Source organism: Artibeus jamaicensis, unplaced genomic scaffold (assembly GCF_021234435.1).
Source record: "Artibeus jamaicensis isolate MK-2021 breed Jamaican fruit bat unplaced genomic scaffold, CSHL_Jam_final scaffold_1019, whole genome shotgun sequence".
Lineage (NCBI taxonomy): Eukaryota > Metazoa > Chordata > Mammalia > Chiroptera > Phyllostomidae > Artibeus > Artibeus jamaicensis.
In genome coordinates, this window is record NW_026522025.1 from 24,588,422 (window position 1) to 24,614,212 (window position 25,791).

Genomic DNA, 25,791 nt, shown 5'->3' on the forward strand with positions numbered 1-25,791 from the left:
GAGGAAGGACTAACAAATATTTGTGGCAAATATTACTTAATAAAGAAGTAAAAATTTTTTTTCATTTAGTCATTTTGGTATAAAACAGCACTATTAAGATGGCCTTCTTTGATTTGGTACATGAAAGGTAATAAATGTTTGTTGAACTATATTTCTAAATCAATGCCATATTTTCAACCTTCCTTCTCTCCTTCCAAATTTTGTATTTGGGCCCACAAATTGCCCAAATTATGGTTGACAGACTTGAAAGTAGCACTGCAGAATTTAGTAAATTGAATCATATTTTTGAAGGAGAATGAGGTCAAATAAAGACTTGGTAACCATAAGAAGTCCCTTTAAAAATCTCTGCACTTTCCCACATCCAGTTTTTTATTCTTTCCCTACTTTGGTGTGAATTTGACAAGTTGCATTAAGCTCTCCAGACCTCAGTTTCCCCCTTTTCAGAATTAAGAGATTGGAGTAGTTAGTCTTTAAGGCCCACTTTAGTCAAGTTTAGACATCTTCATTTTAGCATCTCATTCAAGAATTAAATTACTTTTCTCAAGCAGTATAATGCAAGATAAATAACGTTTTCCTCATTAAATTTTTAACCTGTTTTCAAAAATAGTCTTGCCTGGATTTTCACTGCAGGATACATAGCATGACCTTACCTCTGGGAACACGACCTTTGATTTCAGCATCATAAATGGGAGGTAACAGAGCTTAGCACACTTTGGAGTTGGTGAGACCTGAACTGAATCTTGACTGACGGGTACTGGCTTAGTGACCTTAGGGAAATTATTTACTCTCACTAAGACTCCATTTCCCCATCTGTTATGTGGAGGTGATAATGTATTTATAAAGTTATTGTGAGGATTACATAAGATAATGGATGTAAATTGCTTAGCACAGAGCCTGGCTTACGGGCAACAATACATATTACCTAATGTTTCTGATGTAACCTTTTTAAAAATTACGGTTTATATTTAATGTTATTTTTGTATTAGTTTCAGGCATACAGCAGAGTGGCTGGATGATCACATGCCGTACAAATTGTTTCCCCTGACATTTCCAGCACCCACCTGGCAACTTCCCTAATCACCATAACACTATTGACTACATTTCCTGTGCTGTACTTTATTGATGAACTTCTTATATAATAAATCAAGGACTATTTTACTCAAATATTTATTAAGCAAACTAATAACTAGAACATTTTCCTTATGGAAACTGACCTAAAATATTTTTTTCTCCTTGCAGATCTTATATTGCACTTTAAACACACCGAAAGTTGACATGGAAAAACTCTTAGGATCACAAATAGGTCTTGAAGATTTTATATTTGCCCATGTGAAAGGGATAAAAAAAGAAGTGAGTGTGTATAAATCTGAGGATGCACTTGGTCTCACCATTACAGATAATGGTGTTGGCTATGCTTTTATTAAGGTAAGTCTTAAAAAATAACTGCGTGACCTAACTGAGGGTAACATTTGAGAAAAATCTACCTGATCAAGGAAAGTTGCCAATGGTCTTTGGAGTGAGAGTCAGCTCAGGAGGGATGGATAGATTGGTGAGGTTTCATTTTAAAATGTTTTAAAAACGTCATTTCTGGTTTACCCTTTTCTTGAAATTCTGTTCAGTTTCAACTTCCTGTAGAATTTAGAACTTACTGAAAAGCTGGCCCCAGTGCCTACTTTTTATCCACCTGAGCTCTTGCAGGTCGGTAGGTCACTATGTTAAAACTAACAGTTCTACTATTGTGACAAGTAGCTGTAAGAACACTGACTTACATGTACGAGGTAGTTCTACTTGGTTGGTACTATGATTTTTATTTCATTTACTTTTTTGTTGAGGTGTAACAAATTTTTCATGAACAGCTTAATGAATGTTTATATATTTGCACCCAAACTAAGGAAAATTTCCTATCTGCCACCAAAAAGCTCCCTTGTGCCCCTTCCCAGCCACTGTTCTTCCCCACAAAGGTAGCCACTCTTTTGACCTCTATCGTCATACTTTTTGCTTGGTTTTGAGCTTCATGTAGGGAGAATCATACATTAGGTATTCTACAGTTTCTGGCTTCTTTTCTTCAACATAAGGTCTGAGATTCCTCCATGGGTAGACACTATTATCAGCCTCTAATTTACAGATGTGGAAAGCAGGATCAGGAGGTTTAAGTAGCTTGCTCAGCATTGTGCAGCTGGACAGATTCAGGGTTTGAATCTAAGAGATCTGACTTGAGTTGGCCATCCTACTACTGAGCTAAGAATAAGTGATAAACTTCATGCAACAGAGCATGGTTTCATGCCTTTATTTTGTCCGAATCCTTGCTTTGCTGAAGCATTGTCATTGTTAAAAAAAAAAAGTCTCAGGGGAGTCATCTGCTTAACTGTAAATAGTACCTTATTTAACTTCCCATTTGATAGAATGGGTATTTTTAGCTCTGCAAAAGATATGACTGTGCTGAAGGTTGAGTGGGTGACCAAATGGAAAATCTGTGAGTTGGAAAGACATGTGGGACTATCTAGGGGAAGCTCAGGACATGAGGTACACGCAGCAATGCCTTTCTAATGTCAGCAGGGAAGGCCTTGGAAGTGTTGCCAACACACATGGATTTTCCAGATCTCAGCCTCTGATGTTCAGAGCTCATGTTTCTATTTTTTTATGCCTTGTCAAACATGTGCCTGCCTCAGAGAACTAGTCACTAGCCATGTGGAGACAGAGAACGTGGTGGCAAGGGGATGTGATGTGTAAACTCGGCTGCCGACATATAGTTCAGCTTCGAAGAGAAATGAATATAATAGTGTGTATGTGGTTGATAGGATTCTTTAAAAGTTGAAGGGGAGATGATTTCAAACTTGCTAGAAGAATGTAATAATAACATAAAGAATTTCCATAAAACCCTTCACTCAGATCTCTAGTTTCTACCATACGCTACATTTGCTTTCTTCTCTCTCACACACGTATTGTGGGTATATATACACACATAGACACACACACACACACACACATATATATATATAATTTTCTCTGAACCATTTGAAAAAGTTGATTGCCTACATTAATCATCTCTTTATCCCTTAATACTTTAGAATGTAGTTACTTAGAACAAAGATGTTCACTTATATATAACTATAGTACAACTATGAAATTCAGGAAGTCTATCAGTGATATAATGCTTTTAAACTAATCTAATATGTCCAATTGCAATTTTATCAGTTGTCCTAATAATTTCATCTGTGGCATTTCCCCCCAGTATAGGTCCAATGTAGGATCGTGTATTTCATTTAATTGTCATGTCTCCTTATTGTCTTTATTGTAGAAAAGTTTCTCATCCTTTTGTAGAATATTCTCTCAATTTGAGCTTTTCTGATTTTTCCTCATGTTGAAAAACAGATCGCACATTCCTGGCAAGAAAAGTGGATAAGTCATGCTGTGTCCTTCTCATTGTAGTACATCAGAAGGTACATTATGCTGGTTTGTCTCACTTACGATGTTAATTTTTGCCACTTGTCTAAGGTGGTGTCTGCCAATCTATTCACTGCAGAGTTACATTTTCCTTTGTCACAATCTGTGGGGAGATGCTTTGAGATTATGAAAGTATCCTGTTCTTTTACTTGTACCCCACAGATTTCTCATCTACTGATAAGTCTTGCCTGAGTCAGTTTTTATTATAATGATTGGAAAATGGCAATTTTTTCTAATTCCATCATTCCATATATATTTCTTTTAAAACATTCTATTGAAAGAAGCACTCCACTTATTTATTTGCTTATCTATTATCAACAAGGACACATGATTTCTTATTTTATTCAGTGGGTGACAGGCCACTTTCATTGTTTATTTTGGGGCTGAGATTTTCTGAGAGCAGTCTTTCTGCTCTCCTTTCTGCAGGAGTCCCTTTCCGCTGGCCCCTCTCTCCTTTTGACACGGCGCCTGTCATTTTAGTCAACAGTTCCTTCCTTTTGGCACAAGATGTTCTAGACTCATCTTAAATATTCTTTTCCCCATGTCTGGAATCAACCATTTCTTCTAGGAGCTCTTTTATCGTCTTGTTTTTTTGTGAGGATTGATATTTCAAAATTGAGAGGTGGATGCTAGTTTTACTCACTCATTGCTACTGGAGTGTCATTGTTTCAGGTCCTTTCAGGGCAGGGTCAGAAACCATGCATTTTAGCCATTTCCCCACTCTGACCCCGCCCCCACATACAGCATCACAACCCAGCCACCCTGCCCTGGTGGCCCTACCCCACCCCGCCCCTAAGGCTCCCCTCCTCATACTTAACAGGTGCGAATAGACCAAAAATGGCTCAAGAACATCTCAAAGCCCCAGAGCCCATAACTCTAAGTGACGAAGAAATAGCCAAACTTTCAGATGCACAGTTCAAAACACTGGTGATCAGGATGCTCACAGAACTGGTTGATTATAGTCACAAATTAGAGGAATATATGAAGGCTAAACTAATTGAAATGAATGGAATTGCACAGGAAACCAATAGTGATGAAAAGGAAACTGGGACTCAAATCAAGGGAGTGGACCAGAAGGAAGAAAAAAATGACCAAACAGAAAAGAATGAAGAAACAAGAAGTTAAAAAAATGAGGAGAGACTTAGGACCCTCCAGGACATCTTTAAATGCTCCAACATCCGAATTATAGGGGTACCAGAAGGTGGAAAGGAACAGCTACCAGTGGAAAACTTATTTGAACAAATAATAAAGGAGAACTTCCCCAATCTGGCAAAGGAAATAGACTTCCAGGGAATCCAGGAAGCTCAGAGATTCCCAAAGAAGTTGGACCCAAGAAGAAACACACCAAGGCACATCATAATTACATTACCCAAGATTAAAGTGAAGGAGAGAATCCTAGAAGCAGCAAGAGATAAAGGGACAGTCATCTACAAAGGAGTTCCCATCAGACTATCAGCAGATTTCTCAAAAGAAACCCTACTGGCAAGAAGGGGCTGGAAAGAGGTATTCCAAGTCATGAAATCCAAAGACCTACAACCAAGACTGCTCTATCCAGCAAAACTTTCATTTAGAATGGAAGGGCAGATAAAGTGCTTCTCAGATAACATCAAATTCAAGGAGTTCATCATCACCAAGCCTTTATTATATGAAATGTTAAAGGGACTTACCTAAGAAAAAGAAGATAAAAAAGATGAACAGTGAAAGGACAGCAAACTCACAGTTATTAACAACCACATCTAAAACAAAAGCAAACTAAAAGGACAGTTAGATCAGGAGCGAAACCATAGAAATGAAGATCTCATGGAGGGTTAGCAACAGGGGAATGGGAGGAGGAGAAGGAGCAAGAAGGTACAGAAAATAAGTAACATAGACAGTAGGTAGAAAATAGATAGGGGGAGGGCAAGAATAGTATGGGAAATATAGAATCTAAAGAACCTGAGACACATGGTCATAAACTAAAGGGGGGGAATGGTGAGGGTGGGGAGGTGCAGGGTGGAGGGGAATGAAGGGGGGAATAGAACAACTGTAATGGCATAATCAATAAAATAAAAATTAAAAATAAAGAAACCATGCATTTTAGAAATTATGAATTTTTTATTACACTTCCAATTATATTCCTGCACCACAGGGTTCTTATTGGCTTCCCTATAATTTACTTTTCAAAATCATTTAAGTATTTACTCATTTGCTTAGCCCTACAATATACACAAAATAGTTTTAGAGTTGCTATATATATACTATGCAAAATAAATTTGTTAAGAAGATTTCAAGATTTGTATGTATTTGTTATTTTTAGAGTAAATGTATGTATATAATGTAAGTATTCTATTCAAAGGTTACCTGGAATTATATGCTTCCTCTCCCTATGATTGTTACTCATTTGAAATACTGTTGAATCCTGTTGCTTTTCTGAATCAAGTTTGAGTTATTCCTCATTCTTGTTGACTTGTTTTTTTCTCAATATGTAAAATACTATCATGATTCAAAAATTAAAACTATAGTAAAGGATATATTTAGAGATGTGTTTCTTTTTCCCCTATCTCTTCTATCCCATTACTCATTTCCCCCCACTCCTTAGAAGTAATCAATTTCATTTATTACTGGTTTACCATTCCAGAGTTTCTTTTTGCCAAGATAAGCAGATAAAAAGGGACTTTCCAAGAATTTAGCATGGTCCCTGAACAAGGATGATGCACAGTCTCCTCTGTATAGATCCAGTTTTAGTATATGTGCTGCTGAAGTGAGTACTTGGTTTGCTTTGGCTGTGGCTGGAAGTTAGGGTAGGCTGAAGTAGGAGTAGAGCTTGTGCTAACGCTTCAGATGAGAGGCTACAGTGAAGAGAGAGGATTCCATGATTAGGAAGGCAGTGCAGTGTGATGCGTAGGAGTGTGCCGTTAGAGTCAGGCAGGCCTGTTTTCAGTCTAGGTTCAACCACTTAATAACTTGCTGTGTAACCTTGGACCAGTCATTAAACCTCTCTATACCTTCTCTCAAATGAGAATATTAGCACCTTCTTTGTAGGATTATTTGGGTAAAAATGATGACATAGAGAAATGTTTTACAGTACTCAAAATACATAGCTGATACTTTAATAATAGCAATAATGACAAATCATCACATAATTAGGAGATGAGATCAATGCAGAAAAATGTATTTCATAGTATTACATGGCCCTCGCAGGTGAAACTGTTCAGGTGAAAAGACAACAGACTTAAACATTTGTGATTTTAGTATTCAAGTCTCAGCATTTCCCAGGAAAAAGTATAAGAGTCAATCAGTAAATTGAGTTTATTTGAAGAACAAAATCTGTAAATTCCTTAAACATTTTAAGACTGGAGTTGGCAAACGTCTTCTATAAAGGGCTGTATGGTAAACAGTTCAGGCTTCGTCATAATCTCTGCTGCACCTGCCGGGCTCTGCCACTGCGTCACAGGAGCGGCGGCACACAGCACTGAAACGGTGCACGTGCTGCTCTCCTTTATGGGTGCTCTGGTTTGAATTAGTGCACTTTTCACACGTCACAATTGTTCTTTTATTCTCCCAGCCATATAAAAAGGTAAAAATCACTCAGAGTGCATGGGCTGTATAGAAAAAGTAGCTATGTGACCCATTGTTTGCTGACTTCTAGTTTAAGAGAAGACTTATATTTTGATTCAAAACAGAAATAAGAACTTATACCATGTACTTAAGAAATTAGACTTAATTGACTTAGAAAACCAAGTTTACTTTGAATTAAATAATTTATAAAAAACCACAAAACTGTCATTCTCAGACTATCTTCTTATAGAAATCTTTATGATCTGGGGTACTTTTACTATAGTAGAACTGAGTTAATCACATTTAGCATGATCTTTATTCCAAGGAATATGGTACTCATGTATTTCATTTCTTTTCTTTTTTAAAGATTTTATTTATTTATTTTTAGAGAGAAGGGCAGGGAGGGAGAAAGAGAGGGAAGGAGACATCAGTACATGGTTGCCTCTCATACATCCCCTACTGGGGACCTGGCTCACAACCCAAAATATGCCCTGACTGGGAATTGAACTGAGACCCTTTGGTTCTTAGGCTGGCACTCAATTTATTGAGCCACACCAGCCAGGGCAGTACTTCATATATTTCTAACTTTTTGAAAACTTCATTATCCAGAACTAAGAATCAGCAAGGTTGGAAATGTACAGTTCAAAGGGGCAGAGGATTCCAGGATGGAAGCTAGGATCTGTGAGCAGAGGCATGTAAAGCCTGAGCAGAAGAGGTAATCTGGGAAAATGGATGTTTGAGAACTGGAAGCCATGAGAGAGGCAAATAACAGCTTTAGTAGAAGTAAGCAAATGAGAAGTGGAAAGGTAGGGGTTGTCAAAAAAGAGTTTTCAGAGTTCAGAGGTGATAGGTCATTTGCTTTCCCAGTTTCACTGAGATATAATTGGCATACAACATTGTGTAAGTTTAAGGTATAGAGTGTATTGATTTGATACACTTGTATATTGCAAAATGATTGCTGAAGTGGTAGGTCATTTTGGACAGCTATAACCCAAAATTCTTCTCATGAGGTCATCTCATCTGACTTTTCTTTTTCTCTTGTCTTTTTATTTTTTTAACTAGGCATTTGGTCTTGGGTTAGTTAGATCTATCTGAAGCTGAGTATTTTATGGAAAGAGCATACATTTTCCAATTATACCACCTCCATTTGAAGCCTAATTCTGCTGTTTATTAGCTGTGTTATTTTGGTTAGGCCATGTGTCATTGTGCTTTGATTTTCTCATTCACTAATGGAACATTAAATACTCTTCTCCTAGGCAAGTTGTGAGGACTAAATCAAATAATTACTTACACTTGGTGTGTGAATGTTAGTTTGTTATTATGAACATGGTTTGAGGTCAGTGTTGGGAGGGTCAGCAGCACAGATCTCAGAGTTTCTAACCATTGCTGTGGCGCACGCAGCTCAAAGAACTTTGAATCTAATGCTAAGACTTTGGGGTCAGTGGGATGCCACCTTGGAGTTCTGCTGGTATCTGTGATGTGAAGGCAGAGTTCTGTGCATATAAGGAATGAAATAATGGAAGGTACTGTAATCATGGTCTGAAATGGTTGGGGACTTCTAAGTTTAATAATGTTGTCAATGCTTATTTTCCAAAACATATTTAATGGCTTCTTCTTTGCCTTTTTTTCTTTTTAAATCCTCACCTGAGGGTATTTCCATTGATTTGGGGACAGGAGGCGGGGAGTCGCAGAGAAATAGAGAGAGAGAGATAAACATTGACATGAGAGAAACACGGGTAAATTGCCTCCCTTATGCCCCTGAACAGGAGTTGAACCCCCAACCTAGGTATGTGTCCTGACTGGAAAAAGAACCCACAGCCTTTCAGTGTTTTGGACAATGTTCCAATGAACTGAGCCTTCCAGCCAGGGCTTTTCTGTGCCGTTTTTGGCATCAGTCTCTAAAGTCAGATGAAAGAAAGTTCTAAGTGTTATAGAGAAAGATATTAAGTGACTCAGTAAATACAAGTATAGAGATAATGCCTCTTTTTTTTGCCTTCCTAGTCCTTTGTGCCTGAGTAGCACTTTTAACAATAGTATTAATTTCTATCAAGTTATTATATAATTATCAAAGTATATTAGATTTCAGACATTTGTCTCAACTTGTGCATTCATTCTTTATCTACTTAGGAAGCTAAGGCGCAGGTAACCTACCAGATATATAATCAACGTCTCCCCCTTGGCCTCTGCATCTGGTTTACCTTGTAGTGCTCTTCTCCAAGTCATTATGTCGACTTTCCTGTCTCTTCATCCCAGATCCTTATCTGCTGCCCCTGATGATTACATACGCTTTGACTTCTCTCTTGCCCACCTGGCTTCTCACCTTGCTGCCTGCCCACTTCTGGTAACTGCCTTTCCTCCCTCTGCCTGGGAACTACTCTTGGTGCCTTTTGTGGCTACTCACAGGTGCAGGTGAACCTGGATTTTTGTGAATCTGCCTTTTAATTGACTGGTAAGATTCGTGCATGTCTTTAAAGTCTTCCATTTAATTACTTTTATTTAATGTTTATTTTCAATAAAATTATAACAATGTCTTAAATGAAAAATAATATGTGCAACTGAAATTTGCATGGTGTAGTTGATTGAATAAAAATATGTTCAGGCTATATCAAGTCATAGAATAAAAGTTGAGAAGAAAGTTAGAGTTACAAATTTTCACATTCTCAAATGATTTAAGAGTGGTCGGGTGACAGAATATTACAGATTTGTTTTCTTTGTTACTTTGAACTCTAATGTTGTATTTGACCTCGCTTGTGTTTCTGTGAGTCATGCGTTGTGCTTACTGTTTTTTGTTTCATGGCTAAGGCTGATATGGACTTATATTACAACAGTGCCTGCTCGATTATGAACTTTCTGGTTTCTTTGCTTTATAATTCACTATTTGTAATGATGAATGGTAAGCTCTGTTTGAATGGGCATTCTTGTGTTGTTGGCGTAAAGCATATTAGTAGTTACTATACAGTGAACATAGCATTTGGGGATGAAAAGAACCTATTGTGAGTTTTGGAATACTAACAATAAAAATTCAAAATTAAAAAATGCCCATCCTTCCCAAGTTAGTATTTTACAAGGTTTTATTTTCTTTTTGCAATATTATGAAGGTGCTGGGGTACGTGTAATCAGTTCTTCTCTTAACTCTTGGATTCAGTGGTCCGTCGAGCTGATGATTCAGATAGCATTCTTCCTCCTAGCAAGAGTGGGGAATACACGTATTTTTGTCACATAGTAGCAGCAGCTGCTGATATTTCCATCCTATTATTCCCCTGAAGGATTTGTGACACCTGAGGCAGATCGTGGCCTTCATTTTGCTCCATTTCTTATCTCTGTGCAGGAACTTGTGCATCCTTTGCAGACTTGTCACTTGTGCAGTCTTCTGGAGTTCCTGGCCCTCAAATTCCTTCAGAAATTCTTAGTATTGTCTTAGAGAGTCCTAGGCTGCATTTTGAAACTGCAATAGAGGTGTATTGTACACAACTCAGATAGATTTTTAAAAAATCAATTTGAAATTTCTCCTTAGGTGAAAGTTCTTCTCACCTAAAAGATATAAATGTGAAATGATAGTATAAAATCATTCTTATTGGCCTCCCAAATGGGAACCCACCTGTCTTTTATTAGGTATCAATTTTTTTTAGCTAAGTTCTACTAAGTCTTGAGTCTCTGCATTTGTAACTAAGGTTTAAAAAATATAGCCAGCAGAAAAAGCTCAAGCTCTCTTCTCATGTAATGGGCTTCATGCTGAAATGATTCAATAATCATTTGTGGAGGGACTTTTCTCTGCAGGCATTGTGCTACATACAGGGCTTACAATGGTAAAAAAGACCATCTCCTTCCCCAAGGATATTACAGTTCAGTAATGGAGCCTGAGAGGTAAATGAACAATTGCACTGTGGTAATGTTGAACTTGGCAAACAACTTGATCTTCCTAAGCCTCAATTTTCCTGATCTGTGACCTGAGACACTCATTAAAGTTGTTAAAATTAAATGAGATAGTAAATGTAAAGTGCTTAGCTTAGAGCTCAAGCATATGTAGCAAGAAGTATTATAGAAGCATGGTACCTTAACTAATCCTGGTTAAGTGGGGGCTGAGAGCGATGTCAGGAAAAGCTTCTCAGAGGATCTGTTGACTGATGGAGCTGAATTATGGATGATAAGGAAGAATGGTTGGGAGAAGACAGTTGTCTTTTCTACTCAGTATTCCATCTCAAAGTGAGCATTAAACTGCTTTGTTAATTTGTTAATGTATTGTATATAAAACCTCAAGAACATGAAAAGTAATGTTATGCAGTTCTATTTTATATTAAGTGTTATCCTTAATTTTCTTCTAGAGAATTAAAGATGGCAGCATAATTGACTCAGTTAAAACTATCTGTGTGGGAGATCACATTGAATGTATAAATGGAGAAAATATTGCTGGCTGGCGTCATTTTGAGGTTGCTAAGAAGTTAAAGGAATTAAAAAAGGAAGAATTCTTTACCTTGAAGTTAATAGAACCTAAGAAAGCATTTGGTAAGTTGTTTTTATGTGTGTGTATGGGGTGTTCCTTTCCTCTGACTTCCCTTCCTTCCTTCCTTCCTTCCTTCCTTCCTTCCTTCCTTCCTTCCTTCCTTCCTTCCTTCCTTCCTCCCTCCCTCCCTCCCTCCCTTCCTTCTTTCCTTCCTTCCTCCCTTCCTCCCTCCCTCCCTTCCTTCCTTCCTTCCTTCCTTCCTTTTAAAAATTCATTTTATTACCACTATTTATACAATAGTTATATTTTCAGGGCTCTCTCTGTGCTGATATTTTTTACATTTTTTATTAAAATTTTTTTCAATTTCAGTTTACATTTAATGTTATTTTGTATTAGTTTCAAGTGTACAGCATCGTGCTTAGACGGCCGTATACTGTACACAGTGTTCTCTCCATTATTCCCAGTTTCACTGACTTAGCTCTCCCAGTTTCACTGGAATGCTGAAACTTGAATACTTCAGGGTGGTGAGTACTGCGGTGTGGTGACGTGTGCCATTTGTATATCAGTCAACAACATAGGAAATAATAGGCAGAATAATAGACAGTACTACTTATAAGGAAAACAACCATTGAAGGAAAAAAATGCCTAGAAGGACATTCTCTCAAAAAGGCTTTTGGAGTTATGAAGTCTTTGAATTTTACATGGTTGTTCCAAGCTAAGAACATGACGTTATATTGTGTTCATCTTCCTGAGCAGTAAGATTTTTGTTAAGCTCTCTAAACTATACCAACTGTCATTCATGGTCCTCAATCAATAGCAAAATCTTTAGTCACACACAGAATTGGTATTTAAAGTAGTTATCTAGTCTATTTTAAAGACTTCCTTCAATACTCTTCTTCCATTGGCATTTTGAGTTGGCAGGTGGGACAGTATGAAATTACTTTGGTGTGACATCTGTATTGCTTGGTTTTAGCCATGGCAGCTGTGTTCTGACTCTTGTTCAAACCCCCAGGGCCATCTCATCTCCAGGAAAATGTGCCAGCTTCTCTCACAACCCAGCGCTATTTTAATAAGCCAAATGATAGCCTAGTGTTCATCAGTGTGAAAATATCTTCAGAATCCTTATGGGCCTGCCCTTACTCATCCATGACCCCACCCACTTTATGTTTTTTCCTTTGCTCATAGAACACAAATAGTCCTTGTAGTTTGTTGCTAATGGCTATTTTCTCAGGGTAGTTAGTGACAGTGAGGGGAAAATGTAGTGGGTCTGGGGAACTACATTTCTCCTTTCTTTAGCAAGTAAGTGGCAGGTCCTGGCCATATGGAATTGGAAATTTTTTCCTGCTTCCAAGTGATTTTGTGCTATTTAATAGAAATACTCTGTAGGTTACATTACTTATGAGAGACAGAGTTCCAAGAAGATACAAGAAAAGAATGCTTTATGCCTGTACTGCTCTCGGAGGTACCATTCTAGCAACCACTGCCGTGGATACAGTGGTGGTACCCAGTGTGTTGCAGCATCTGAGCTCACTTCTAACCAAGGAAGGTGGGTGAGCACTTGGATTTCCGACCAGCAGCTCCTTTTGAAGTGGCTTTTCTTCGTAACAAACTTCCCAGGTGTTGTAGCATATAAATTGATAGCATAAATCCCTGACCAGTATCACTCACTTGGTTTGGCCTCGTTCTGCAAAGGCAGCAGTTGCTAGTTCAATTCCTGGCCAGGGCACATGCCTAGGTTGCAAGTTTGGTCCCTGGCTTGTAGAAGAAGCAACCAATTGAGGTTTCTCTCACACCTCAATGTTCTCTCCTCTCTCCCTCCCTTCCCCTCACTCTAAAAATAAACAAATTAAATCTTTAAAAAATTGATAGCACATAGGCAGTTTGAGAGAGATATTCTTATTTGATTTAGATTATTTGTAAATCGAAGTCATTCTCATTGTATAGCGCAAGGAAATCTCTACCATTCAATCTTGTTTTCCAGAGTTAGTCTTTTCCTATTTTTCTCTTGCCTCATAAGAATTCCATGAACAGAGGACACTGGGTACAGTTTTCCTAATGAGGGTGTATTTGTATTAGCATTCCAAATTCTTGTGGGTTAAAGTACCTGGAAGTTGGTTCTGGGGGAATGACAGGTGACAGGTTTTTATTTTCCAAGGTTTCTATGGCAGCTAAACACAAGTTAAGTCTACTGGTCTACATGCATTTTCCACTCTGTGGGGCAGCCCTTGCCTCTGGGTCCCAGCATGGGGACTTTTCTCTTAGAACTAGGCCATGCTGCCCTGCTCATTCTTCAGCCCTTACTTTTGCAGCTTATTTTTTTGCCTCTGAAATAAAGGCAACACTAGTTTGTTCCTCATCCTCTGGCTTCATACCAGCACTTGGCTCTTTGCCAGGGAGGGGGTGTACATCAGGGGGTACCTGGGTGACCAGGCTTCCCCGGTTCCCTCAGTCCCAGTCTTCTCTTTTGCTATGTTTTCTTCCTTCCTGTGTTTTTCTAGCATTATCCTTGATGCAGTGATTCAGAGTTCATAGTTTATTTTTTTATGATTATCTGATTCTCTGGCATCTTGGATTTCGACCAGGAGAAAGGGCCACTCTAGGTGAGGCAGAACTTTTTCTTCTCTGATTCAGGTAGGCTATCTTGGCTGAAGCTAAGTGTTTCTGGGATTTTACCAAAGCTGTCAGAAATGGCCACACAACAGTATTTTCTTTCCTTTTTAAAATCCTCATCCGAGAACAGGCTCATTGATTTTCGGGGCAGGGGGGCGGGGAGGAGAGAGTGAGAGAAGGAGAAAAAACACTGATGTGAGAGAGAAACATTGATTGCTTGCCTGTTGTATGAGCCTTGACCGGGGACTCAACCCACAATCTAGGCATGTACCCTGACCGGGAATGAAAGTTGTGATCTTTTGATCTGTGGGACAACACTCTAACTACCTGAGCCATACAGGCCAGGGTGCCAGGTTTTTTTTTTTAACCATTTTTTTCTAAATCTTTAGGAAAGCTGATAAGAAAATTCAGAGTCATGTGGATTGTGTGTATCCCAAAATACAGAAGGGAGTAGTGTAGTTAACTGCTTTGTAATGATGTAACATAGATAATGAGCACAACTTCTCAGGCACGAATGGGGTCCACCTGCTCCCCTTTCTATAGTCAGGTCTACCACTAGCCACATCCTGCTTCTAGGGCCATTATATGTGTCAGGATTTTCTGAGAGATATGTAATAAGCACCTTCTAATTTAGGAACATGGATTTTTTTTGCAAGTCTTAACAGGTAGATCTCAGAAACAAAGGCTGTGGATCCAACCTTGGGAAGCTCAAGAACCAAGGTTGTTTCAGGGACGTGTGAACCAGGCACCCTTCATGGTACTGGCTTAATGGACTCCTTCCAATTATTTTCTGCCTTCATGTCACTTTGCTCAGGATTCAAATTCCTAGGATAGAAGGGCAACTGATTAGGTTATATGCCCATCTTGATAGCTGGGAAGGTAAGCTAAATGATTGATAGAACCACCAGAATCACACAGAACAGTGAAGGGGAAGTTTCCTTTTGGGTAGGGAAGAGGCAGATGCCCACATTGCCATTCTCCCAAGCTGGTGCCTTGTACTTTAGGCAGAGCAGTGTAGTTTTTCTCTTGACTTTGACTCTAGCCTTGAAGGATGCCCTCAGTCTGGGAGTATCACAATAAATCTGGAGGGATGAAGGCATTGTCAGTTGGCTTTGGGTGACTGGACTTAAAAATTTTTCTGCTAGGTATTAGATCCTGTAAACACGGTTGTCTGATATTGGGCTATCTAGAGACCATGACAGACCAAAGCTTTTCTTAGGGCAGGAGTAAAGCCATGTTCTTCTTTGTGCTGGCTACCAGATTTAGAAGGGGACTTACTCCACAGATATGGACTATACTTCTGAGAAGGTCTTTATTTCATTTATGTATCCCACAGATAATTTGAGGATCTGCTGTGTTTCAAGTACTCTGCTAGTCATAATAGATGCTGAGAAAAAAGACTAAGTTATAGTTCCTGTTTTTTGAGGGGCTCATAGGGGACTGTTATTTACTGAATTATGTCCCCCTAAAAATTCATATATGGAAGTCCTAATTTCCAGTACCTTAGAATGTGACTCTCTTTGGTGATAGTGTCTTTAAAGAGGTAATTAAGTTTAAAAGAGGTCATTAGGTGGGCCCTGATCCAATATGACTGATGTACTCACAATACGAGGACATTTGAACCTGGAAACCTAGAGGGAGAAAGCCATGTGAACATGAAGAGAGTCATCTGCAAGCCAAGGAGAGAGGCCTCAGAGGAAGGCAACCCTAGCAACAGGTTGATCTTGGACTTCTAGCCTCTAGAACTATAAGAAAATAACTTTAAGCTAGGAGTTGTTTTGTTATGGCAGCCCTTGGAAAGTAACAAGACTAGTAAGCAAACAAAGCAAACAAACAAACGAACAAACAAAAAATGGTGCAATTTCTTTGACTATGGCAGTACATCTTGGGCTCCCTAACAATCTGGAGGGTACAGGTTTGGTATCTTAGTGGTCCTTTGGCCTTGGGAAGATGGCAAGAACATACTGATATATTTTCACTCAACAGGTGTTTGAGTAATTAGTATCTATTGGTCACAGGGTGCCAGTTGATATAATAGTCACTGTTTATAGGAGAGCCTGCTACATGCCATTACCACACTACATGCTTGTAGGAGACGGTTCTGTGTGGCGTGGGGCCCAGCTCCCACTGGGAGATGCACGGGACCCATGCCCATGGATAGGTTCTCCCGTGGGGAATCAGGCCTGCATTGTTACCTAGGCCTCTTTGAGAATTGCTTTTGCTAAAACTCCCTCACCCTGATTTGTAGCAAGAATTTACTGCAGAGTGACTTCCTAGAATCCATGCTAAACCTTTCAAGGATGAGTGCAACAAGTTCAACTACTTTTCTCTTTTCATTTGCAAATATTCCTCTTCCGTGATGTGATTAGTGGCATTGGCTCCTCTGTTGTCTGTAAAAGGTAACCACCTAAAGTGAGTCTGTGCACAGTAAATGCGGACCATCATGTAATATAAGCAGAAACCCAATAAAGGTCTGTCATGGAGGAGCCTGAGGATTTTTGCTCCCCTTGAGAGAAAAAGCCATGTCTACCTTTTTCCTCCACAGGACTCGGTAGTCTTTGTGAATGTCTCTCCCCCATCCACAATGTCGCGGACCCCATGAGCTGGGGTCTGCATCACATGCTTGGTATATTCCTGAATAAGATCCAGTTCTTGCCTTCAGGACATTCATGTCCAGAGGGAAGAGATAGATCGGAAAAGAAATAAACCCAATGAAGGCTTTTAGAGGTAGTAAAACATACTAGAGGTATAAAAGTGGGAGACTTCAGGTCTACCTTAGGAGTTTAGGGAACATTTCCTGGAAAAGAGATTTGAGATGAATCTTAAAAGAGCAGGGAAATTTGTCCTAGGGAGAAGGAAATGACTAAGGGAATGTGTCAAGGTATGGAGTGATTTTATATATCTGGGAATATGATCATGTATGTCAGTGTGATTAGAATACAGGTTATAGGTGGTTGTGTGGTGAGAAAAGACACTCAAGTGTCAGTAGAGACCAAATTATCAAAGGCCTTATTATGAAGATAAAGAGCAGGCAATGAAAGACTAATGAAGAGGTTTAGGTAGGGGAGTGACAAGATGAGACTTGATTTTAGAAGGATATTTTGGAGACTGTGTCAGAGGAGGGGTAGGTTATATGATAGTTAGGAAATCCATAAAGATTCAGTCGTGTTAGTTAAGGAGACAGTAGAAGAAATCCTGGATTGAGCAGTGGAGATAAGAACTAGTTCAGAGCGACAGACCGTGGTGTGCTGGAGCCGTTTGTGCCCGCATCTCTTCCCAGCTCCATGTGCACTGGCAGCAAGCTGGTTGCCTGCAACTGGCCACCGTGGGGTGTTTACATCACAGAAATAGGCAAGTGCTGTGAAGCGGGGCTTTTTAGCCTGGAGAGCTGTGTGTTGAACATTTACCTGCATACCACTGGATATTAAGAAGGTAGAGTTGGTAACCCATTGGATGCAGAGGTGAAGGAAAAGAAATCACAAACCATGGCACACAGATTTGTTAGGGATTGAGTGTGGTGCTATTCTTTGAAATGAGGAATATTGAAAAGAAAGATTTGGGTGAGGTGATAGGGAAGAGGTTAAACTTACAGTGTGATTTTGGGACAATTCAGTTGAAAACGTGTAAGAGATAGATGGGTCTTGAAAACTGGGGCCTAGAGAGTGGGATTCAGGCTACGGTCACGTGCTGCTTAACAACAGGGACCCATTTTGAGAAGTGTGTCATTAGGCAGTTTTGTAGTTGTGCAAACATCAGAGTGCACTTGTACAAATCTAGATAGTATACTCTACTACATACTAAGCTATATGTTATAGCCTATTGCTCTGTGGGGGAGGAAAAATAATTCTTCCTCTACCCTTTTGAGTAATAAAAGATTCACAGGAGAAAAAAACAAGCAAAAGTTTAATAACATGCACACCTCCTTTATACAGAGACCTAGGAAAAACCGAGTAAGCTGTTGCAGTGACTGGAGCCACCACCTTAAATACCATCTTCAGCTGAAGACAAAAAAGGATGCTGGGGGTGGGGGGAGATCAGTTATGGGAGGTTACCAGGAAAAGCAGAGCAGACAAAGATAAGGTTGTTGTGCAAATCTAAGTCCTGAATCGGTAAGGGTTTCTAGACATATGGTCATCCCCCTCTTGTGGTACAGCTTGAAAGATACTCTTACAAATTGTGATTTTTCTTATAAATGTAAATATCTTCTGCAAAGAGTAACTTCTGCTTGGTTTTCAGAGCTCCTCCCATGTCTGCTGTTGCTTAAAATTAACCAGCCTAAAATGATACTTATGCCAAATGGATATATTTTGGGGTGGCTACTTCTGTTCCTCTATAGCTCCCAGGCTACAAACCTGCACAGCATGTTACTATACTGAGTACTATAAGCAGTTATAACATAACTGTGAGAAGAGCCTCATCCAGTTTCAAAAGCCAGATTTGTGAGACAGGCACTGGGGAGAAGGAGGTGGTTTATTAGGGATGCTGGCAGTTCAAGATGGGGTACTTTTTCCCCTCAAAAACCCAACTTAATAATCTCAATGCAGGCAGAGGCTTTTATAAGGATGGAGAGGGAAAGCAGAACAAAGAGACTGGGGAGGGGAATGTGAAGGGCCACCTTTCCTAAGAAGGGGGAGCGTGAGAGAGGGAGAGGGCTGAAGGAGTGTGCGTCAGCCGCTTCTTGAGCTTCCTCCCCTCTTTAGGCTGCTCTCTCTCTTCAAACAGGAACTTGTAGATTTACTGTGGATCCTCAGGGCTGGGCCAAGCAGCCCTTTCTCCCTGCCCTCCACCCCCAAACAGACTTCTCTAAATGTAAAAGAAAGCTAGATAAGAAATGAAAACACAAAGCTTTACTTACATACTCTAAGAAAACAGAGGGTTGGCTACAGCCTGGAGAGAAAGCAGAATACACACCCCTAAACCCTTAATTGAAATGTTAAGTCATGGTTATAGTAACACAATGGCAAGTATTTGTGTAGCGTGCTGCAACAATGTCACTAGGGACAGGAACTTTTCAGTCCCATTGTAATCTATGGGATCCCTGTCATATACGTGGTCCATTGTTGACCAAAGGTTAAATGGCACATGACTGTAATCTGAAGCCATGGAAATGGATCTAATTACTCATAATAATAAACGAAAATGATGAAAAACAGAGCTGTGGGGAACCCCTGCATTCATGCTGTGGAAAGAAAAGCCAGCACAGTGAGCAGTGGCTGACATGGAGGAAGACAGCCCTGTGGGCGACCTTTACACAAGCACTCAAGTCACTCGTCCCAAGAGCAGATGCTCCATTGCAGCTGTGGGGGGGTCTGAGGGAAAAGTGAAGGCCTTTAAAAACATACTCGCAGAACCTCCTGTGCTGGTTTAAAATCACTGTTTTTCGACCAGTGGTTCTTAACCAGTGTGTTTAGAACACAAGTAGAACAGAATTGATGCTTTCATAGTGCTTTGTACCTAGTAAGGATGAGTATTATTTCTATTAAACTGTTTCTGTGTATATGTGTGTGTTTCATTTTTATTTGTATGTGTGTGTATAAACATGAATATTTACATATACATATGTATTTATGGGTCATGATATAATCTATAGATTTCTCACTCTGTGTCATAGCAAGAAAACACATGAGAGCCACTGTTTAAATGACTCCCTTGCTGAAAGTCTGCAGTTGAATCAGAAAGCTCTCCCATACCTAGTATGGTCTCTCTTGCTCTGCTGCTTTCTGATACAAATTTTCCTTCTTCTAGACATGAGTTGATGGAAACCTTCCCAGTCATTATCGAGTATCGGCTGGAATGTCCCTAGCAGTATTTTCTCTTTTCTTCCTTTTTTTTTTTTTGGCCATGGCGCACTTCCTTTTCTCTTTTGCCAACAAAAAGGAACATGTCTCCACAATGAGCTCAACCCTGCAGAGTTTGCTCTGTAAACCTAGGTTTTCCCAAGGTCATGAAAGTTCACTCTTCCATTTAACTGGCTTAAGGACCATACTAGTTCAGCTGGTTTGTTTTCTTTCCTGTGAGGCCTTTAATTGCAGAAAAATAACTATTTAATGTATGACGCTGTGCTCTAGTTTTACTTAGAGGAATCTCTATGTGGTTTATCCTGGAGATGATTTTTAAATTTGCAGTTGTTGCCCTTTATGGAAAGAAGTGGAAGGGGGCCTGAAATGTCTCTGTAAAGGGTTTTGAAAATGAAGAATGGAGCTGAAAGAAAGTTTAACCCTTAAAGCATCGATAGTCTTTATTTGGGGTTAGATTTTGTAACAGACCTCTGGACTATGTCTTCTTTTAGAGGCTTTATTTCTGTGCCATGGGCCCATCAGAATAGGATGTTCAGTATGTGAATTATGTCTGAGCCCTTTGAGTCATTCACAGCTGGAAAACTCGGCCCCCGGCTTTGTGATTCAACTTAATTGATGTCCTCATTTTTAAAGACTAAGTATATTCGATTTTAAAGAGAAACTTTGCTTTTAAGTTTTAATAACTTTTTAGGTGTTTCAAACATTTTAAATTATTTTCTATTATTCATGCTATTTCAAACAACAAATGCTTTCGGTACTTTTTCCTATGTACTGAATTCCGCCAAATATCCTGGGGGAATATGAAAACAGTTACAAAAAAGACAACCAAAGTGCAAGTCATTAAGTACCAAGACTCTGCCACATACAGCTGTGTGATAAGGTGACGCTGGGTGAATTACTTAACCTTTCTGTGCTTTGCTTTCCTCATGCATGAAACTGAAGAAGATGATGATATCAACCACTTTCGGGCTGTTCTGCGTTTTAAATTATTAAGCATCTGAAAAAAACCCATAGACTAGTCCTCGATGCATAGTAAGTCTTCAGTGCAAGTCAGCCGATATTCCTACTGTTATTATGAAGGTGTAGCCTTTTCTTTAAGGAGTAGTTTTAGAAACAAGAGGAATGGGAGGAAAAACAGTGGGGTGAGCTGCTGATTAGCCAGCATGTGTGGAGAATTCGGGCATTCCTCTAGACCCTGGAAAGACAGGCGGTGCTATCGCCATTCCACATCGAATAGTGAAGTATATCGTTATATCGTTGTCATAGCTGCAGTTCTCGAAGTCCTTGTGAAGTGGAAAATCATCTCATCCTTACAGCCATTCTGAAAGGATAAGCAATTTGTTCGAAGTGTTGGAGCTAGCTAGTGTGAGACAGAGGCAGGCTTCTAAGGATGCGGGAAGTCTCTGCAGCCAGTTCTCCAGCAGCTGGTATGTTGTCAGCATGTTTGTTGTTCTCAAGGAGCTTACGATTTACTTAAAGAAGCAGATACATTAAGAATCAAGTAATTCTGTTAATAGCAGCAATGGCTACCATTCATTGAATACTCAATAGAGGCAATATGGGCTCATGTTCTAGAGCGTAGAGTCTGAGCCAAACTGCTTGGGTTTGATTCCTGTCTCTGGGGCTGATTATCTGAGTGCTTTTGGGCTACAGTTACTTACTCCCCCTGTGCCTGTTTACTTACCCACGAAGTGTTGTGAGGACTCAATGAGTTAATGTATGTAAAATACTTAGAGTGGTGCTTGGCTCCCAAGGCCACCCAAGTGTTAGTCATTGCTCCTAGGACTGCTGCTGCTAGGGCCTGATTTAATCCTCATGCCATTCCTATGACGTTTTCTAGATAAGGAGACTGAGGCTTTGGGCAGATAAATACCCCACTGAGGTCACTCAGTGGTGGGCAGGAAGTGCAAGAATAGCACTCCAGTCTGGTTTGCTCCCCAGGCTTTTGCTCTTAAACATATGTTACTGCCTCTTTAGAACTGTGACATGTGCTGTAATGCAGATTTAAACAAAATTGAATTCCACTGAAAGCTGATTTGGCCATGATCGGGAGGGGTTCTAAAGCTTAGAGAGTGATGGTGGCTAGGAGAAGTGGTAAGATTGGGAAGAACTTCCCCAAAGAGAAAGCTGTGTGGCAGATGATTTTGGCAGGCCCCACTATTACCAGGGACCAGGGTCCATTCCCATGTAACTTCTCTTGAGAGGTGACAGGATGCCTGAGAGAGCGGCGTAGGGATATTAGAACTGGCAGAGCTGTGGCCTTGTAATCTGAGGTGAAAGGCTGCCTGTGCCCTCAGCTTTGCACACTGACTTGGACATAGAGCTTCAGGGCAGAGTCTGTGTAAACTGAGCCGAACATCAGCCCTCCAGATCTTCAGACAGGGAGAGAGACTTCTCAACCACTCCCAAGACTCAAACCTGTGATGCAGGAAGCTTAAAGTTAGATTCAGTTTGACATTTCCCCCCCCGAATTGTGGAGTAAAATTCAAGTCCTCTACAGATGTTTCAATGGGTGTTCCGAGAAGGGAAAGATGTAAGTAGGCTGGGCTAGGTAAGAAAGATTCCTAGAGAAGATTGCACTTGAACTTGGCTTTGGGAAATGGGAAACTATAGATGAGGAAGGATGGTTTCCTGTGGGAAGTGTTCAGGACAGTAAGGAACCTAGCCTTGGAGGGACTGCAGCGAACTGGCCTGCAAAAGTAGCTCCGGGCCTTTTTAAGAGGAGCTCTGAAAACTAGGTCCCCCAATCTGACCCTGTCTTAGAGGATACTAGGGGATCATTTTGATATTAGAACTGAAGAATGACATGATAAAATACATTTTAAGGAATTAAGCCTGGAAAAACAACGTGGCTATATTTGATTAGAGGAGAACCCATGTAAGAGGCTGTTGCAACAGTTTGGGGGGCAAATGATAAGGGGCAGCGGTGGGAGTTTGAAGAAAAGAAAAAAGTCTGGGTAATATTGCAAAGGCAGAAATGGGGGTAGGAGGTGCATTGAAGATGTTTAGCTAAAGCAGGGAGGAGAGAAAGTTGAAAAGAAGCAAAGGTGGCTGCCAGGATTTCTACCCTCAGAGCCTGTGATAAAAGCAGTCATTGGCAATGAGGCAACTTAGAGGTAGAACTGGTTTGGCGAATGCTATGGAGAAAAGTTCAGTTTGAGGTGTTTTATGTTTTATCTGATGGCGGCACTTTCTTTCATGCATTTTTTTGGGCAATGGTTTAAAGTGCTTACAATGACAAATTTGGGAGTAGAACATACCACTTAATCTTTCTATGTCATAGAGCTTGTTCTGTCCTTCCTATACCTACCTAGACACGGGTTTGGCATCTACCAGAAAGATATTGTAGGAAAAGATAAATGAAGAACCAAGTTCTTCATGGGGTGTGGCGGATGTGTTAGGTAAATACTAGGTGTAACGGATAAATGTGTGTCTGGTGAGAGACCCAGCTGGGTAGAGACCCAGACTGCATGTGCACTCTTTTCTGCTCCAGTTGTTGACCTGAGAATGTCCAACCTCGTAGAGAATTTCTTTTCTTAACTTTTTATTTTTATTTGTTTTAGAGAGAGGGAAAGGGAGGGAGAAGGAGAGAGAGAGAGAAACATTGGTGTGAGAGAGAAACATTGATCAATTGCCTCTCGCGTGCCACCAACATGGTGACCTTTTGGTTCACAGGCCTGTGCTCAATCCATGGGCCACACCAGCCAGGGCTGTAGAGAATTAAAAAAAATATGTTTTTATTGATTCTGCAGAAAGAGAAAGAGGAAGGAGAGAGAGAGAGACATTGATGTGGGAGAAACTGAGTGCTTGCCTCCCACACGTGCCCCACCAGGGACCGACCCCACAACCTACATACATGGCCTTGGCCGGGAATCACACCCACAACCTTTCTGCGTATGGGACAATGCTCCAACCAGCTGAGCCTCCCCAGCTGGGCTACACGGAATTCTTATAAGAAATTATTTAAGCCAAACAGAGGATACCGCGTGCCTGGAGGCAAGATCTCAACAGACTGAGAAAAATGGTTCTCAGGATGACCATTTGCACCTCCTTCTATGCATTTGAAGTTAAGGAGGGAACAAAAGGAAAGTATGTGAATGAAGGAGGAAGCAAAGTGGGGCTTGGATTACCCAGGGAAGTTAATAGGATTCTGTGCCCACTTGAGGGTGGTTTCTCTCCTTACTGGTCTGACGGGAGGCATTTCAAAGGTGTGTTTACCTAGGTGCATGGAGCCCGTGGACAGGGCTTACTTAAAGCAAAGATAAACCTTTTACTACACAAGTTATGTGCCTGGGGAGTGACCTGCCCATTTAGGACTTCATGGGCAGAGCACTCTGTGAGGTTACTTCCTGTACGACCCCTTTCATCCACATTGTGAACTCTTGTTAAAAGAAAATTCCTTAGAGGGATGTTTAAGGAGCATTTGGAACGAATATCAAAGTAGTAGGGAGATAATGGCATTCAGCTGTTTTTAAGCTTAGCAATTAAAATCAGAATGTATGGTGGTGTAAAAAATAATGCTAGAATTTAAGCAGCTTCCTTAAATTGTCTTAACAGTATGAATATAATGTAACTTATTAGAAAAGCAGTAATTACACTAATAATATATATTTTATCAGAAAGCGTTTGTACAGTGGGAGCTGTCACATAATTATAAAAAAATAGATTTAAGAAATTATGCTCAAACTTGTGGTTGGAGTATGTTTCCAGAAAATCCGAAGTGGATAAGCAATCCCTTTATTTATGAAAATAATGTTTGATATAGCAAGTGGAAAGGCAGATTATAAAACAATGTACAATGCTCTCCCATTTGTAAAAGCTATCTTTAAATGTAGCAGAAAAATTACCTCTGCATGTATGTATATTGAAATATTAACAGTTCTTATCTTTAGGTGGTGATTTTATGAATAATTTCTTTCTTTAGGCTTCTTGTATGTGTGTGTTTTAAGTTTTAAATGTAAAATGAACAGACTAACTTTCATAACCAGAAAACATGTATTTTAAAAAAGAAGGCTAGATCAACAGAACAGAATGGAGAGCCCAGAAATAAACCCACACCTTTAGAGTCAATATTTGATGGAGGAAGCAAGCACATACAATGGACTAAAGATCATTTACTCAATAAATGGGGTTGGGAAACTTGGGCAGATATGTGCAAAAGGGTGAAACTAGACCACCTTCTCACACTGCACACAACAATAAATTCAAAATGGATTAAAGACTTAGATATTAGATCCCAAACCAAAAAAATTCTAGAAAAAAATGTAGGCAGCAAAATCTTAGACATTGCTCGTGCCAATATTTTATTGGATCTATCTCCCCAGGCAAGGGAAGCAAAAGAAAAAATAAACAAATGGGACGACATCAAACTAAAAAGTTTTTGCATCAGTGAACTAAAAAAACAATCCACAGAATGGAAGAACATGTTTGCCAATACATCTAATAAGGGGTTAATATCCTGAATTTATGAAGAACTTACAAAACTCCACCCCCCAAAAAAAGAAATTAAAAAATGGGCAAAGGACCTGAGTAGACACTTCTCCAAAGAGGACATATAGATGGTCAACAGACACATGAAAAGATGCTCAACATCACTAATCATCAGAGAGATGCAAATTCAAACCACAATGAAATATCATCTCACACCTGTCAGAATGGCTATCATCAATAAACCAACAAACAAAAAGTACTGGTGAGGTTTTGGGGAAAGGGAGCCCTTTTGCACTGTTGGTGGGACTGCAGACTGGTGCAGCCACTGCGGAAAGCAGTGTAGAGACACCTCAGAAAATTAAAAATGGGTCTGCCCTTTGACCCAGCTATCCCACTTCTGGGACTATATTGAAAGGAACCCAAAACACCAATTCAAAAGAACATAAGCACCTCTATGTTCATTGCAGCATCAACCCCCTATGTTTATTTACAGTCACCAAGATACAGAAGCAGCCCACGTGTCCACCAGTA

The 25,791-nt window shown here is 39.9% G+C and overlaps 1 protein-coding gene across 2 annotated transcripts in view; it reads left to right on the plus strand.

Annotated features, from left to right (window-relative positions):
• The window catches only part of GIPC2 (GIPC PDZ domain containing family member 2), a 77,134-nt gene that overhangs the window by 26,242 nt on the left and 25,101 nt on the right, over positions 1-25,791 (plus strand). Inside the window, exons 2-3 of one of the 2 annotated variants that reach the window (XM_037148134.2) lie at positions 1,240-1,425; positions 11,304-11,484. In XM_037148134.2, coding sequence (XP_037004029.2) covers positions 1,240-1,425; positions 11,304-11,484 — 367 coding nt within the window. The remainder of the gene's footprint in view (positions 1-1,239; positions 1,426-11,303; positions 11,485-25,791) is intronic. The other variant, XM_037148135.2, reaches the window with a different exon arrangement.